General features: G+C 49.2%; 1 protein-coding gene across 1 annotated transcript in view; it reads left to right on the forward strand.

The window, feature by feature from the left end:
- LOC135258644 (membrane-associated guanylate kinase, WW and PDZ domain-containing protein 2-like) overlaps positions 1-15000 on the forward strand; it is a 34377-nt gene that overhangs the window by 5549 nt on the left and 13828 nt on the right. The window contains exons 5-10 of the mRNA XM_064342086.1: positions 1331-1410; positions 6931-6988; positions 8108-8220; positions 9006-9140; positions 10475-10657; positions 11067-11708. Coding sequence (XP_064198156.1) covers positions 1331-1410; positions 6931-6988; positions 8108-8220; positions 9006-9140; positions 10475-10657; positions 11067-11708 — 1211 coding nt within the window. The remainder of the gene's footprint in view (positions 1-1330; positions 1411-6930; positions 6989-8107; positions 8221-9005; positions 9141-10474; positions 10658-11066; positions 11709-15000) is intronic.

Raw genomic sequence — 15000 nt, forward strand, 5'->3', positions numbered from 1 at the left:
TGTGTCTGTGCTGATAGCTATGTGTCTGCGCTGCAAGTTGTGCCTATACTAAGAGGTGCAACTACTGAGAGATGAGTGTCTGTACTGAGGGGTGTGTGTCTGTACTGAGAGGTGTGTGTCTTTACTGAGGGGTGTGTGTCTGTACTGAGAGATGTGTGTCTGTGCTGAGGGGTGTGTCTGTACTGAGAGCTGTGTGTCTGTACGGAGAGTTGTGTGTCTGTACTGAAGGGTGTGTGTTTGTACTCAGAGATGTGTGTCTGTACTATGAGGTGTGTGTCTGTACTGAGAGGTGTGTGTCTGTACTATGAGGTGTGTGTCTGTACTGAGAGGTGTGTGTCTGTACCGAGTGTACCCTAATCACTCTCTGATCCCAGGGCCAGTGAGCGCTGTGAGCTAATGCTAACACACATACTGAATAATACCGTCTGTAATCTGTTGTCTCACAGAGATGTAAATGGGATTTTCTGAAAGACCAGGTGCACCTGCTCTCACAACTGCTCCTACAGCACGTCATAGTTACTGATTTGTGTTCAGAATATTTTTTTTTTTGTTGCTTGTTCCCTTTAATGGGTGGGTACCTGGTGCTGTTTTGTATTGTGCACTATAAGCATGTCAACGACAATTTTCCATAATACAGGAACGATAATAAAGCATTTTGGAATGTGAACTGCGAATTATACTGTGTAGAATGTGTTTTGGGACAGGGGTGCAAAGATGGAATCATGATTATATCTGAGCCAAATTATATTCTCCTCTTGTGCGAGGAGTGCAATTAAAAACCTTTGTATCTATGAGAAGTACACTGATTCTGCACCTACCTGTAAATACATAGACTCTTATCTATGATAAGTATGCAGATTGCACATACCTGTAAATGCACAGACACTGTATTGACGATAATGCACAGACTCTGCATCTTCCGGTAAGTACACAGCTACGATAAGAACTGAGTTCAGAAGTTTAGTACAGGGATTTTTTTTGTGTTGCTAAGCAATTCACCCTTTCATCTCCCCTGTTGATACTGTAGTGTGTATTGTGCTTTCAGCTTACTGGTGTGGAGGAATGGTTAGGAGACTATATCAGATCTGCTTAACTTGATTTAATCATCATTCAGTACAGCAGAATACTGCCTGCTGAGTTATTCACTTAATGTATGGATTGCTGTAACCCAATCACATTTGAATGGTTAATTCTACTGTTCGTAGGAGTAGATTTTACTCTGGACAACTTGCATGACTGACCACAATAAACATTCTCTTGCTCTCTCTCTCTCTCTCTCTTTTGTTCCCCTCTCTCCCTCTTTCTCTCTTCCTCTCTCTGATCTCTCCAGTCATAACACTAAGACGACGTCGTGGTTGGATCCTCGGCTGGCGAAGAAGGCAAAACCGCCGGAAGAGTGTAAAGAGGATGGTGAGTGTGTGTGTGTGTGTGTGTGTGTGTGAAGTATCCTGCCATTTCAGTGTTCAGCTCAGTTCCCCTCCTCAGGGTGTTTTATTCTACTGTTCATTTTTCGGAAGAGTTTGAAGTGCTTTTTTAGCAAAGCTGGTTTTAATAACTCTGCGCTGCTTTCAGACCGGAGCCTGTGGAGGCTCTCTTTGTGTAAGGTTCCAGCAGGGCGACGATCGCTGATCTCAGACAGAGACGGGATTACTAGAGACGACACAAGACAGATCAGCCTCTACCCCCTCTCTACCTCCCCCTCTCACTACATCCCTCCCTATCTGCCTCCATCCCACTCTACATCTCTCCTTCTCTCTCTCTGCCTCCCTCTGCCTTGCTCTCTCTCACCCCCTCTCTTTCCTCTAGGCTATACTCTATCCTGTTCATTTTAACATCTCATGTATATATAAATAATTTATAATGTAAATCATCATAATTATGATTATAATGTAAATTATCATAATTATAATGGACTTGTGTGAGGAGATAATGATGGAGGGAGGGAGCAGGTGATGTGTCTGCAGGTTTAACTCTAGTCCTGGAGTGCTGCAGTGTCTGTGGGTTTAACTTTAGTCCTGGAGGGGGCGCTGTGTCTGCAGGTTCGTTTTGCGGTGTTCAGAAAGCAGCTTTCGTAGTGTTCCTGTCTTAACCGGACATTGGCTTTCATTTCTCCCCCCTGTCAGCTGTAAGCTGCAGGAGTTTATAATGACATCCGAGCAGTTAGACCGGAGAAAGTTATGATTGCACTCGAGTCACGACGGCTAAAGTCAAGTACTCAATTCTGCGGAACGGGGTCGGTTTCACCTGAGAAACTCCATCATTCTCCGTGACCTTGGGGCTTTGAAGTCGGGGGAGGGCGTGTCTGCCGTTGGTGTGATTGAAGGGAGTATTCTGACAAGGTTCCCAGCAGAGCAGAGGGGGAATCGAGGATAATGGTGACAGAGAGTCAGGGAACGTGCTCAGCCAGTGAGCGTGCGCAGCCAGATAAAGTGCACAGCCAGAGAACGTGCACAGCCAGAGAGCGTGCACAGCCAGATAAAGTGCACAGCCAGAGAGCGTGCACAGCCAGAGAGCGTGCACAGCCAGAGAAAGTGCACAGCCAGAGAGCGTGCACAGCCAGAGAGCGTGCACAGCCAGAGAGCGTGCACAGCCAGATAAGTGCACAGCCAGAGAACGTGCACAGCCAGAGAGCGTGAGCAGCCAGAGAGCGTGCTCAGCCAGAGAGCGTGCACAGCCAGAGAGCGTGCACAGTCAGAGAGCGTGCACAGCCAGATAAAGTGCACAGCCAGAGAACGTGCACAGCCAGAGAGCGTGAGCAGCCAGAGAGCGTGCTCAGCCAGAGAGCGTGCACAGCCAGAGAGCGTGCACAGTCAGAGAGCGTGCACAGCCAGATAAAGTGCACAGCCAGAGAACGTGCACAGCCAGAGAGCGTGCTCAGCCAGAGAGCGTGCACAGCCAGAGAGCGTGCACAGTCAGAGAGCGTGCACAGTCAGAGAGCGTGCACAGCCAGAGAGCGTGCACAGCCAGATAGAGTGCACAGTCAGAGAGCGTGCACAGCCAGAGAGCGTGTGCAGCTGGGTAGCGTGTACAGCCTGGGAGAGCGCATTTAATGATGTGCATTCAGAATGCACCGAATGCTATTCACAGCAAGATTCAAAACATGACAAAATTACTCAAACCGCGTACTCAAAAAATTAAGGTTTGACCTTTTGATACAAAATTGAACATAGTTCTGGAACATTCTATCTTAACAAAATGGAATAAAACTATACTTCACTTTGCATCAAAAGGTCAGTCCTTAAGTTTTTGGAGTGTGCAGTCTGAATATTGGAGTTTGACGTACAAAGTACTTTTTTTAGCAAGTTATTTATTTTTAATATTTCAAATATATATATTTGACCCAAGTCTGAAGTGTATGTTTTCTGTGGCATTATCCATTTAAAGATATGAGTAAGTAATGAATTAATATAATGAATATGCAAATTGATATGAAGTATCATGAAGTAACTGCAGTTAAAGCCTGCCGTATGCCCCTCCCCCCACCCCAGCCTAATATTGACGAGACTCGACTGTAGAAAGTGCCCCCCTGCCTCTGCTGCATCCTGGGCTTGTACTCATTTTGAGGAGGGGGCTCTGTAGTGGACATAGAGAGGGGTGTGTTCTGGGTAAAGACAGTAGGACACACGTACACACATGCAGAAATGCACAGACGTGTGTGTGCCTGCATGTGTGTGTGTGTGTGTGTGCGTGCGTGTGCATGTGTGCGTGTGCATACCTGTGTGTGTGTTGTGCGTGTGCCTGTGCATGTATGCATGTGTGTGTGTGTGTGTGTGTGTGCAGGGGGTGCTGATAGACTATCGGGGGCTCAAAGAGTCTTCAGTTCAGACTGCGGCTTCCTCCTGTGGTTTCCATGGAAACTGTCTCCCTTTGCTGGAGGACAGGTCTGGTGATTTAAGGTGGTTCCAAACAAACAGCTGAGATTTAAGGCGGCCAGCACTTTATTTAATCCCATTTTCTCTGTGTATTACGCAGTGTTTATGAAGTCAGCGGGTTTAGCTCAACGCCGTGTTGTGTTTTGGTTTGGGGTAGACAGCGGGGTAAAATGAGGCAACTGACACAGGTATGAAAAATACAAAGCAGACACACTGAGGTCGCTGGGGTGTCGGATTCTGTGTAAAAGGCTGTTATTAAACAGGGTTCTCCAACTGCAGAATAGCTTAACATTGTGGGGACCGTTTTGAACCAGGCCACGGGAAGCAGTCAAAAGCTGCTCGGTGTCTGCATACAGATGGCTGCGGCGTCAGGGTCCACCATCTTGCGGCCAAATTGATTCTGCAGCTTTGTTCCAAGGTGAAACCCCATTAGTGAACCTGATAGATCCTGTCCAGCTGCACACCTGTGCCCCGATACTCCCCACAGATAAAGAGAAATCTGTAGGGGTTTGTCTCTGTAGCCCTATTCATATCAAGCCCTGGTGTTATTATGCCCCGCTATCATGGGGAAACAGGTTCAATCTAACCACACCGTGCTCTGCCCTTCATTTTCTGCATCTCACGCAACGTGAGTTCAGAGGTCATTGAAATTAATGAAAATTTGCTGGCTCAGTGCTCCGGGTGAAGTACTTTGTGCATAGACCGAATATGGCCTCAAGTCTCATTTGCCAAGGCTCAATTAGATTTCATCATGAATAAATTCCTTTTCTGGTTTGAGGATGTGATTCCTGCTGTGTTCAACAGACAAAATTAGAAAAGGACGGTGAAATATTAATGAGATTCGGAGCAGGAAACTTTTTCAAGTCTCACTGTCGAGCAGTGCTTTATTCAGTAAGATATGGAGAAGTGGAAATGAAGAAACATGGAGAAGTGTGTGTGTGTGTGTGTGTGTGTGTGCTGATCCTGTTCTGCAGTGAATTTCAGTCATAGCTGTCTTACTTTATTGGCTTCAAGTTTAGAGTTGACAGAAATGTGGTTCAGATTCCCTTCTGTTCATTAGATATCCCATCAGGCAGCAGGGGGCATTGGGGCTGGGGGAGGCAGTGGGGGAGGGAATCTCATTCTGAAACATGAAGCATGTGAGGGGATGTTTCTTCTTCCACAAAGACTCTTTGATCACAGAGAACAAGAGTCTGACAGCCTGAAGTACCCTGTGTCACACAACATGTGGTAATGTGGTATATCTGTATGTGGAGTGTGGTGATGTGGTATATTTTTATGGAGTGTGGCCATGTGGTATATTTGTGTGTGGTGATGTGGTGTATTTGTATGTGGAGTGTGGTGATGTGGTATATTTGTATGTGGAGTGTGGTGATGTGGTATATTTGTATGTGGAGTGTGCTGATTTGGTATATCTGTATGTGGAGTGTGGTCATGTGGTATATTTGTATGTGGAGTGTGGTGATGTGGTATATCTGTATGTGGAGTGTGGTGATGTGGTATATTTGTATGTGGAGTGTGGTTATGTGGTATATTTGAGTGTGGTCATGTGGTATATTTTTATGGAGTGTGGTGATGTGGTATATTTGTATGTGGAGTGTGGTGATGTGGTATATCTGTATGTGGAGTGTGGTGATTTGGTATATCTGTATGTGGATTGTGGTGATGTGGTATATCTGTATGTGGAGTGTGGTGATGTGGTATATCTGTATGTGGAGTGTGGTGATGTGGTATATCTGTATGTGGAGTGTGGTGATGTGGTATATTTGTATGTGGAGTGTGGTTATGTGGTATATTTGTGTGTGGTCATGTGGTATATTTTTATGGAGTGTGGTCTTTTTGTATGTGGCTGCTTTGATCGAGGGGCATTTCTGTTTGATTGAGTTTGATTACGCGCGTCACGTGATCTACTAACTATTTTGACGCATGAAGCAACATGTGCTTCAGGTAGAAAGCCAAACAAAGCGAACGTGGGCATGTTACGTAAGTATGATAGCTGATTATTTTCAATATTTTATGCGTGCGGTGGAGGCGCTCGTCCTGTTCTAATGAATGCTAAATGAATCCCACCATGACGCGATTTGTAAAATGGGGCAGCCCATGCCAAGAACATCAAACGCTAATGGAGAAATTTCCATATTTGTACAAACTTATCATACAGCCCACCACCTCCAAAAATAGAGCTGTAATCCGTATTGTAATTAGTTTAAGCCATAGTATAAGCCGTAATCCATCCACAGCACGTTCCTAACCAGCGTTGTATCAGCTCTATCTGCGAATCGCCATTTTGTATCATGTTCCAAACGTCCCTGCCCCCCATTTCGGAAGAGAACTATAAACTGGAGGCTTTGATATTGTCGGATTTATACATGTGTAATGTGTCTGATAGGTGGCATGTTAAGTTGATACGGTAGTTTATATTCACACTGTTAGAATAAGGGGTTGGTCCGAGATACTATACAGTATATCCATAAAACACACACGCACACAAACAAACACACACACACACACACACACACACACACACACACGTGCACGCATACACACACACACACACACATATGCACGGACATGTGCACACCCATTCATATCCAACCTCCACACACACACACACCACACACACACACTCAGGCTCAGGCCAAGGTATGTGCATCGCTCTCATTTAAATACAGAATACTGGTGCAGCAATTCACCTTATTTGAGTTCCATAATTGAGCCACGGTTGACCAAGAATCAATAGACAAATTTATTTAACATGGTGTTTGTTTCAATGCCAGTAGTGGAATTCATTATTTACTGATAGAACTCAGGTTTATTTAACATCATGTATGTGTCTGTACAAATAATGGTGTCCTTGTACTTAATGAGAAAACTAATTGGACAAATAAAAAAGTAGCATTCATTAAAAGATGGTTTTGATGCAGATACTGTGTGAATATTATTATAGTAGAAGAACAGATGCACGGTGTATGGCTTCAGGGGGGTAGGCTTATTCTTTCCCAGGTAATGTCGGTTCAGTAACACATAACCGTTTGTCATTTTTTAATTTTTTTTCCAGAGCTTCCGTACGGCTGGGAAAAAATTGATGACCCAGTTTATGGCAGTTACTATGTGGAGTAAGTATCATACTACTGATGTAATTATGGTCATGTGTCTGTGTGCGTGTGCGCATAGGCATTTGTGTGTGCGTGTGTGTGTGTGTGTGTGTGTGTTTGTGTGTATGTGTGCATGCGTTGTTTATGTGGGTGTGTGTGTGCGTGTATGCATGTGGTGGCTGTGTGTGTGTATGCGTGTGGTGGCTGTGTGTGTGTGTGTGTGTGGTGTGTGTGTGCGTGTATGCGTGTGGTGGCTGTGTGTGTGGGTGTGTGTGTATGCTTGTGGTGGCTGTGTGTGTGTGTGTGGTGTGTGTGTGCGTGTATGCGTGTGGTGGCTGTGTGTGTGTGTGTGTGTGTGTGTGTGTGTGTGCGTGTGGTGGCTGTGTGTGGGTGTGTGTGTGTGTGCGTGTGGTGGCTGTGTGTGTGTGTGTGCGCGTGTGGTGGCTGTGTGTGTGTGTGTGTGTGCGTGTGGTGGCTGTGTGTGTGTGTGTGTGTTGTGGGCGTGTGGTGGCTGTGTGTGTGTGTGTGTGTGCGTGTGTGGTGTGTGTGTGTGTGGTGGCGTGTGTGGCGTGTGTGTGTGTGTGCGTGTGGTGGCTGTGGTGTGTGTGTGTGGTGTGGTGTGTGTGTGGTGTGTGGTGCGTGTGTGGTGTGTGGTGTGTGTGTGTGCGTGTGGTGGTGTGTGGTGTGTGTGCGCCATGTGTTTGCATGTTTGTGGTGGCTATTTTTGCATGTCGGGGTGGTGTGCAGGACAGCGAGTGCCGTTCTCTCCTGTCTTCTCAGCAGGAAAGCCCCCGAGCCAGCAGCATGCGTTACCGCCCAGCAGGCGAACCTCCCGCACAAGCGCACGCTGGCGTCGGCGGCTCGGAGTGCGCTCGAGTCGCTGGCTGAGGCCCGTTTTATTCGGAGCGCGTGTGGCTAATGACTCATTTCTTTGCGTTCGTCAAACTCGTTTTCACTGATAAGGAAAATTAAGTAATGCTACATAGGAAGTAAAAAAAACACAAGGACCTCATTTATACCCTGCTGTTGAATGTTGGGGAGTGTTGGGCTCTTCAGTGATCCCCCAGGTCTGTGGCACCGATTGGGGCTGATCTCTGTACTTCCTGTTTTTATTTCTGCTTGTTTCCGTTGGTCCCGCAGCCACATAAACAGAAGGACGCAGTTTGAGAACCCCGTCCTGGAGGCCAGGAGGCGTCTGCAGCAGCAGCAGCAAATGCAGAGCCAGGGGCTGTCCCTCTCGTCCATCTACAGAGGTAACGATGCACAGCCACGCCCACTGCCTGTAGACACGCCCAGTGTCCCTCTCCTCCATATACAGAGGTGCCTTTGTACAGCCACGCCCACATGCCAGTGCCCCTCCCCTCCATTTAGAGCAGTACCTGTGTTCAGCCATGACCACTGAGTGTAGAGTCACACCCATTGTCTATGGAACCACTTACTACCTACAACACTCATCTCCATATACTATAAAGACACACCCACCACTATGCACAAGCCATAGATCTCTTCATGCAACTCATCTCTCCTGTGTACAAACCTACCATTCAAGTTCTCTGTGAGTTTAACTAATAATGTTGTGAAGTAAACAGATTTTTCTGAATGTAGTGCTCCCTGCTATGAGGGGAGGGGGGGGACATTTTACACACATCACTACTCTGATCAGCACGTCTGAAGACTCAGTTGTGCACTGAGTGTGTTTGATGTGTGTCAGCCCATGAGCGAGGGCCTCTCTGCTGTGTGACAGTGCTATCAGCCAATGAGTGTGGGTCCCACTGCTGTGTGACAGTACTGCCAGCCAATCAGTGAGGGTCACTCTGCTGTGTGACACTGCTGCCAGCCAATCAGTGAGGGTCTCTCTGCTGTGTGACACTGCTGCCAGCCAACCGGGGAGGGTCCCTCTGCTGTGTGACTCTACTGCCAGCCAATCAGCGAGGGTCCCTCTGCTGTGTGGCACTGCTGCCAGCCAATCAGTGAGGGTCTCTCTGCTGTGTGACACTGCTGCCAGCCAATCAGTGCGGGTCTTTCTCCTTTGTGACAGTTGAGGAGGGCCCCTCCTCAGCGACCTTACCTAGACCCAAACTGGCTCGCTTGGGCCCCGCCCCCGAGCGTTCCCGCAGTCTCACCGACCTATCAGAGTTTCCCGAGGAGAAGGCAGGAGTGTTCGGCCTGCATGGTACGTCCCCTCCCGCAGACGCGCACCCCCCGGTGGAGCGGGGGTATAAGTGCTTGCTGTCTGTACTTCTCTCTCCCCCCCCCCCCCTTCTTTCTGTCTGTCTGTACACAGGGCAGGTGGTCTGGCTGCATGGCCTACTGTCTGAGTCCTGCATGTTCTCTCCGCAGCTGGATCACATCACAGAGATATCTGCCTGACTGCCCCCTGCTGCTCATCCTAAGTAAATGCGAAACAGGAGAAAATCTGCCTGAATGCACTCGAATCTGAAACGATGATAGAGAGACGAGAGGAAATCCGAGTCCGATGCGACCGAGCGCGTCCCTGATTGATTCCTTTCCGAGGGGAGAATTAAAATGGCGGTCGCTTAAACGTGGCAGCTGTGTGGATCCCTCCTTTCTCGTTTGACGTTGACAGGCGCGTCCAAAGCCAGTCTTTCCTTTCACGGGGGGAGAGTGGAATGAGGTGATGTGATTACCCCCACCCCCCCCCCCCCCCTCGAGCTGCAGTGTGAGACATCCCCCTTCTGCTTCTCCTTCACCCCAGCGCTGAAATCCGCTTCTCCTCCGCGTCTTTTCATTCCTTATTTATTCATGTATTTTTGCTCCAGGGCAGGGTGAGAGTAAAGGGGTGGATTGAGGGTGCGAAAGAGCATGGAGCGGCCTAATCCAGGCAGAGTCAGGATTAAGATGGCTGCCGCTGCTGCTCGTACAGGGAAGCACAGGGGTTTGGGAACCTCTGTCTGGAGCAAAAACGCTAAACCCCGCCCCCCTCGTCCGTGTGCTGGTTTGCCATTGGCTCTGAGCTGCTGTGTGTCACGTCTGCCTGTGAACGTTTGCTCCTTCACAGCAGACCCTGTTCTGTCTGACCGGCCATGATGATGATGATGATGATGATGATGATGATGATGATGATAGTGATTATGGTGGTAGTGGTGATGATGATGATGAGGATGATGGTGATGATGGTGGTAATGGTGATGGTGGTGGTGATTATGAGGATGATGGTGGTGGTAATATTGATGATGGTTATGATGTTGATGATGGTGGTGGTTGCGGTGGTGGTGGTAATAATGGCGACGATGATGATGGTGATGATGCGGATGATGGTGGTGGTGGTGGTGGTGGTGGTAATGGTGATGATGATGATGGTGATGATGTTGATGATGATGACGATGGTTGAGATTATGTTGATGATGGTGTTAATGCCAATGATGATGGTGATGTTTGTGGATGATGATGATAATGGTTGTGATAATGATGATGATGATGGTGATGATGATAATGCTGGTGATGACAACATTGATGATGATGATGATGATGACCCCTTCCCCACAGAGAAGCCTCTGTTCACGCGGGACGCGACGCAGCTGAAGGGGAACTTCCTGTCCACCACGCTGCAGAAGAGCACCATGGGATTTGGGTTCACCATCATCGGCGGCGACGAGCCCGACGAGTTCCTGCAGGTGAAGAGCGTCATACCGGAGGGCCCGGCCGCACAGGACGGGAAGATGGACACAGGTAACCCCGCCCCTTTACCTTTCACCGTTTAGAGGTTAGGGGCTCGGTGGTCCCTGTCTCTCAGCAGCCACTCCGAGGGCCCCTGCACCTGCCTACCTGCCTTCCCCTGCTGCAGAAGCACTGGTGCGGGGGCGCGGGGGGGTCACTTCCTTGAGACTTTACTAACTGGCTGACAGTGAAAAAGAACAAGCTATGAGCTGAAGCCCCCAGTGGCTCAGGCACTAAAGGTTCTCATCTTCTTACCATGAGGGCAGACTGGACCCTATAGAGTGGCTCAGTCAGTAAAGGCTGAGTTCCTCAGGTCACTGCTACGCTAGCTCCTCCTCCTCCACTAACACATCAGGTTTACTGTTTTAGTAACTCAGTCTCATTGTCTCCCTCTCTCTTTCGTTCTCTCTCTCTCTCCCAGGTGATGTCATCGTGTACATTAATGACGTCTGTGTTCTGGGGACCACGCACGCAGACGTGGTGAAGCTGTTCCAGTCGGTGCCGATTGGTCAGAGTGTGACCCTGGTGCTGTGCCGGGGTTACCCCCTGCCCTATGACCCCGAGGACCCTGGCAGCGGGGTGCCCCCGCCGATGGGCTTGGGGGAGCGCCCCCTGATGGTCAACGGGCGCAGCAACTACGACACCTACATGGACTACGTTTCCCGGACCGCGCGGTTCGTTCAGGACCACGGGGACCAGCTCTCGGCCCCTCCCCTTTCCCACCCCGGCGACACCCACCTTGACGGCTCCCTGCCGGGCCCCGCCCCCCACGAGGACAGCGTGTCGATGGCGTCGTCGGGGGCGACGCAGGCGGAGCTGATGACGGTCACCATGGTGAAGGGGGCGGACGGCTTCGGGTTCACCATCGCGGACAGCCCCACGGGGCAGCGGGTGAAGCAGGTGCTGGAGCCGCAGGGCTGCCCGGGGCTGTGCGAGGGAGACCTGATCCTGGAGATCAACCAGCAGAGCGCCCAGGGCCTCAGCCACACCCAGGTGGTGGACCTGCTGAAGGACTGCGCCGTGGGGGCGGAGACTGCGCTGCTCATACAGAGGGGCGGGGCGGGTAAGGGCACCTCCCACTCACACGCCCTTCACCTGTGCCGGGTGGGTCTGTAGTGGATCTGAGTCACTCATTACCTGGGCACACGCACAGTGTAAACATGTAAACATGCATATATTCACACATAGTGCCCTTGCTGAGTTTGTAGTTGAGTGTGAGGGAGATCCACACACACACTAAAACAGCCTGTAATAAGCAGTGTCTCTGAGGACCGAGGTTGTGAAGATGCTTCGCAGCAGGAGGCTAATCTCCCCGCCCGCCTCTAGGTATCGATGTTTGTGTTTGTATCCTCAGCACGGCCTGTGGTTCAGCACACCTCTGAGCGAGCTCAAGGTGATGTGTGTTTCTGTGTTTTTAACACTGGAAATGCTGTGGCCATTTAATTCCATGGCTTGCAATGAACCAAATGCCCTTTTATGTTGAGTTATAGCGCTGTACCGTACCACAAATGTTATTACGCTGCCACCTCATTAAGCCTGATTTGGACTGGCTCTTAACAGTCTCACAGCAGTAGATAAGGATTTTGTAGTCCACAGATGTGGCTGTTGTAGTCTACATGTCAGGTGTGGATTTTGTAGTCCACAAGTCAGATGTCAGTTTTGTAGTCCACAGTTCATGTATGGGTTTTGTAGTCCACAGGTCAGGTACAGTTGTTCGACTGTACAAATATCATTCTCATCCACTGGACATCCTCGCACACAGTTTTTAAGCACCAGTCTGTCTGAATCAATGCAGGGCTCGTTGTTTTAACTGAACGCATCCTGACTTGAGGAAGATGCGTTTGAGCCTGTCACATGCAGCATTAGCCGAGCTGTTAGCCGCGCTAATAAAACTGTCACTGTTCCATTTAAGTGATGCTTCATTCTGAGTGTAATTCACGGAGACACCGACGTTAGGGACTGGACACCAGCCGAACATTCTAATTAAATATCCCCACATCATTCTGTACCCCTCACCATGGCCTGTTAGATAAAGCGGCGATTCGGGTGGGATTCCGTCCAGGGGGCTCTCTGTAATGAACGATCTCTGAGAAAGGGGGGGCATTTCATCACGCCAGGTTGCACCTCGCCACCGGAACGGCGCCGCGGACGGTCGGCGAGGCGGAGGGAGGGGAGGAAGTGCTCATTTGCATGTGGGGTTGCGTTCGTTTGTGCGTTGCCGTGGCGCTGATGATTTCCAGATGGCCGTGTGGGCTGATCAGCTGTGCCACTGCTCTCATTAGGGGCTGCGAGCCCCAGAGCTGTCTGTCACTGCACACGCAGTAACAAATGCACATTCACACTGTAACGCACATTCACTATGACACACTGTAACACTCACTATGACACACTATAACACTCACTATGACACACTATAACACACACTACATTACATTACATTACAGGCATTTAGCAGACGCTCTTATCCAGAGCGACTTACACAACTTTTTTTTTTTTTTTTTACATAGCATTTTACATTGTATCCATTTATACAGCTGGATATAACTGAAGCAATTCGTTAAGTACCTTGCTCAAGGGTACAACGGCAGTGTCCTACCCGGGAATCGAACCTGCGACCTTTCGGTTACAAGTCCAGTTCCTTACCCACTGTGCTACACTCCGTCCTACTATAACACACCCTGTGACACACACTATAAAACGCACTGTAACGCAAACTATAACACACCCTGTAACACACACTATAACACACACTATAACGCAACCTATAACACGCACTATAACAGACACTATAACTCACACAATATAGCACACACTCAAGCGATCACGCACATGCATACACGCATGTACGCACACATGCACACACACACATGCATACACACACACATGCGCATGCACACACAAGCACAAACACACACACACACACACACACACATGCACGCATGAATGTACACACACACACACACTCACACATGCATGCATACATCAGACACCACCTGGTGGCCTCGCTCAGTAAGGGTAGCCATGCGCAGTAAAGGGCTGGCAGTGTAATTATTGCCCCCCCCCCTTCCCCCTCACCCCCCATGGGTCTTTTATTTCATCGTTCCCATGACTACCTCCTGTGAGAGTGCAGGAAATATGGCAGATATTCAGACTGAGTGCACACTAGCATGGACAGGACAAGACAGAGTGAGTGTGCACTAAAATGGACAGGCCATGACAGAGAGTGTTCACTGGCATGGACAGGACATGACAGAGAGAGTGTACACTAGCATGGACAGGACATGACAGAGAGAGTGTACACTAGCATTGAAAGGACATGACAGAGAGAGTGTACACTAGCATTGAAAGGACATGACAGAGAGAGTGTACACTAGCATGGACAGGACATGACAGAGAGAGTGTACACTAGCATTGAAAGGACATGACGGAGAGATTGTACACTAGCATGGACAGGACATGACAGAGAGAGTGTACACTAGCATTGAAAGGACATGACAGAGAGAGTGTACACTAGCATGGACAGGACATGACAGAGTCCTATTGTCAATGTTCCCTAAGGTTTCTCATTTCCTGTCTGGCCCAGCAACTTGTTTCCGTGGTCACAGGTAGTGTCACAGCAGTACTCATCCTCCCGTTTCACAGAATGGGCCCATGTGGGAACATCACGTATGTACGATGTGCCTGCATTTCAGTGGTGATTATCGTAGCGTGTGTGTATGCGCGTGTCTGCATGTGTGATTGTGTGTGTAACATCATTATTGCAACTAGTGCAGAACAGCTGTATTTGAAGTCGTTACTGTGATACGTGGGGGTGGGGTTGTGTGTGTGTGAGGTCATGTCTGTGTGTGACCTGTGCGAAGCTGCTGTCATAATGATATTATAATGATTGTTTATCGGGTGCGCTGGCTGCTGGTTATTGGCTGTACCGGCTGCCGGTGCGCCGGTCATTCTCTCCCCCATCAGGGCTAATTGGTCGGGGCTCTGCGGACGCGCTCGTTAGGAGATTCCTCGGCCGTTAACGGCTCGCATGGTAATCGCGGACGGCGCGGCTCGGCAGTGAAAATCCCTTCCGTAAATTAGCTCCATAAGTGGGGTTATTGCTGGTCCCCTCACAGACACTCTCCCACGTAGAGAGTGAGAGAGAGAGAGAGAGGGAGGGGTGAGTGAGGGAAGAGTCAGAGGGAGAGGGATAGAGAGCAGGGGAGGGATAAGGGCTCATGTCCGGTTGTTTAAGAGTTGAAGTTCTTTGGGAACTTTATTGGGATAGAGATAGAGATAGAGACAGCCATTTGAGTCCCAGCCTAACCCCATTAAATATACACAGTCCCAGACCCCTCATAAGCGTACACAGCCTG

The sequence above is a fragment of the Anguilla rostrata genome, chromosome 7, assembly GCF_018555375.3.
Source record: "Anguilla rostrata isolate EN2019 chromosome 7, ASM1855537v3, whole genome shotgun sequence".
Lineage (NCBI taxonomy): Eukaryota > Metazoa > Chordata > Actinopteri > Anguilliformes > Anguillidae > Anguilla > Anguilla rostrata.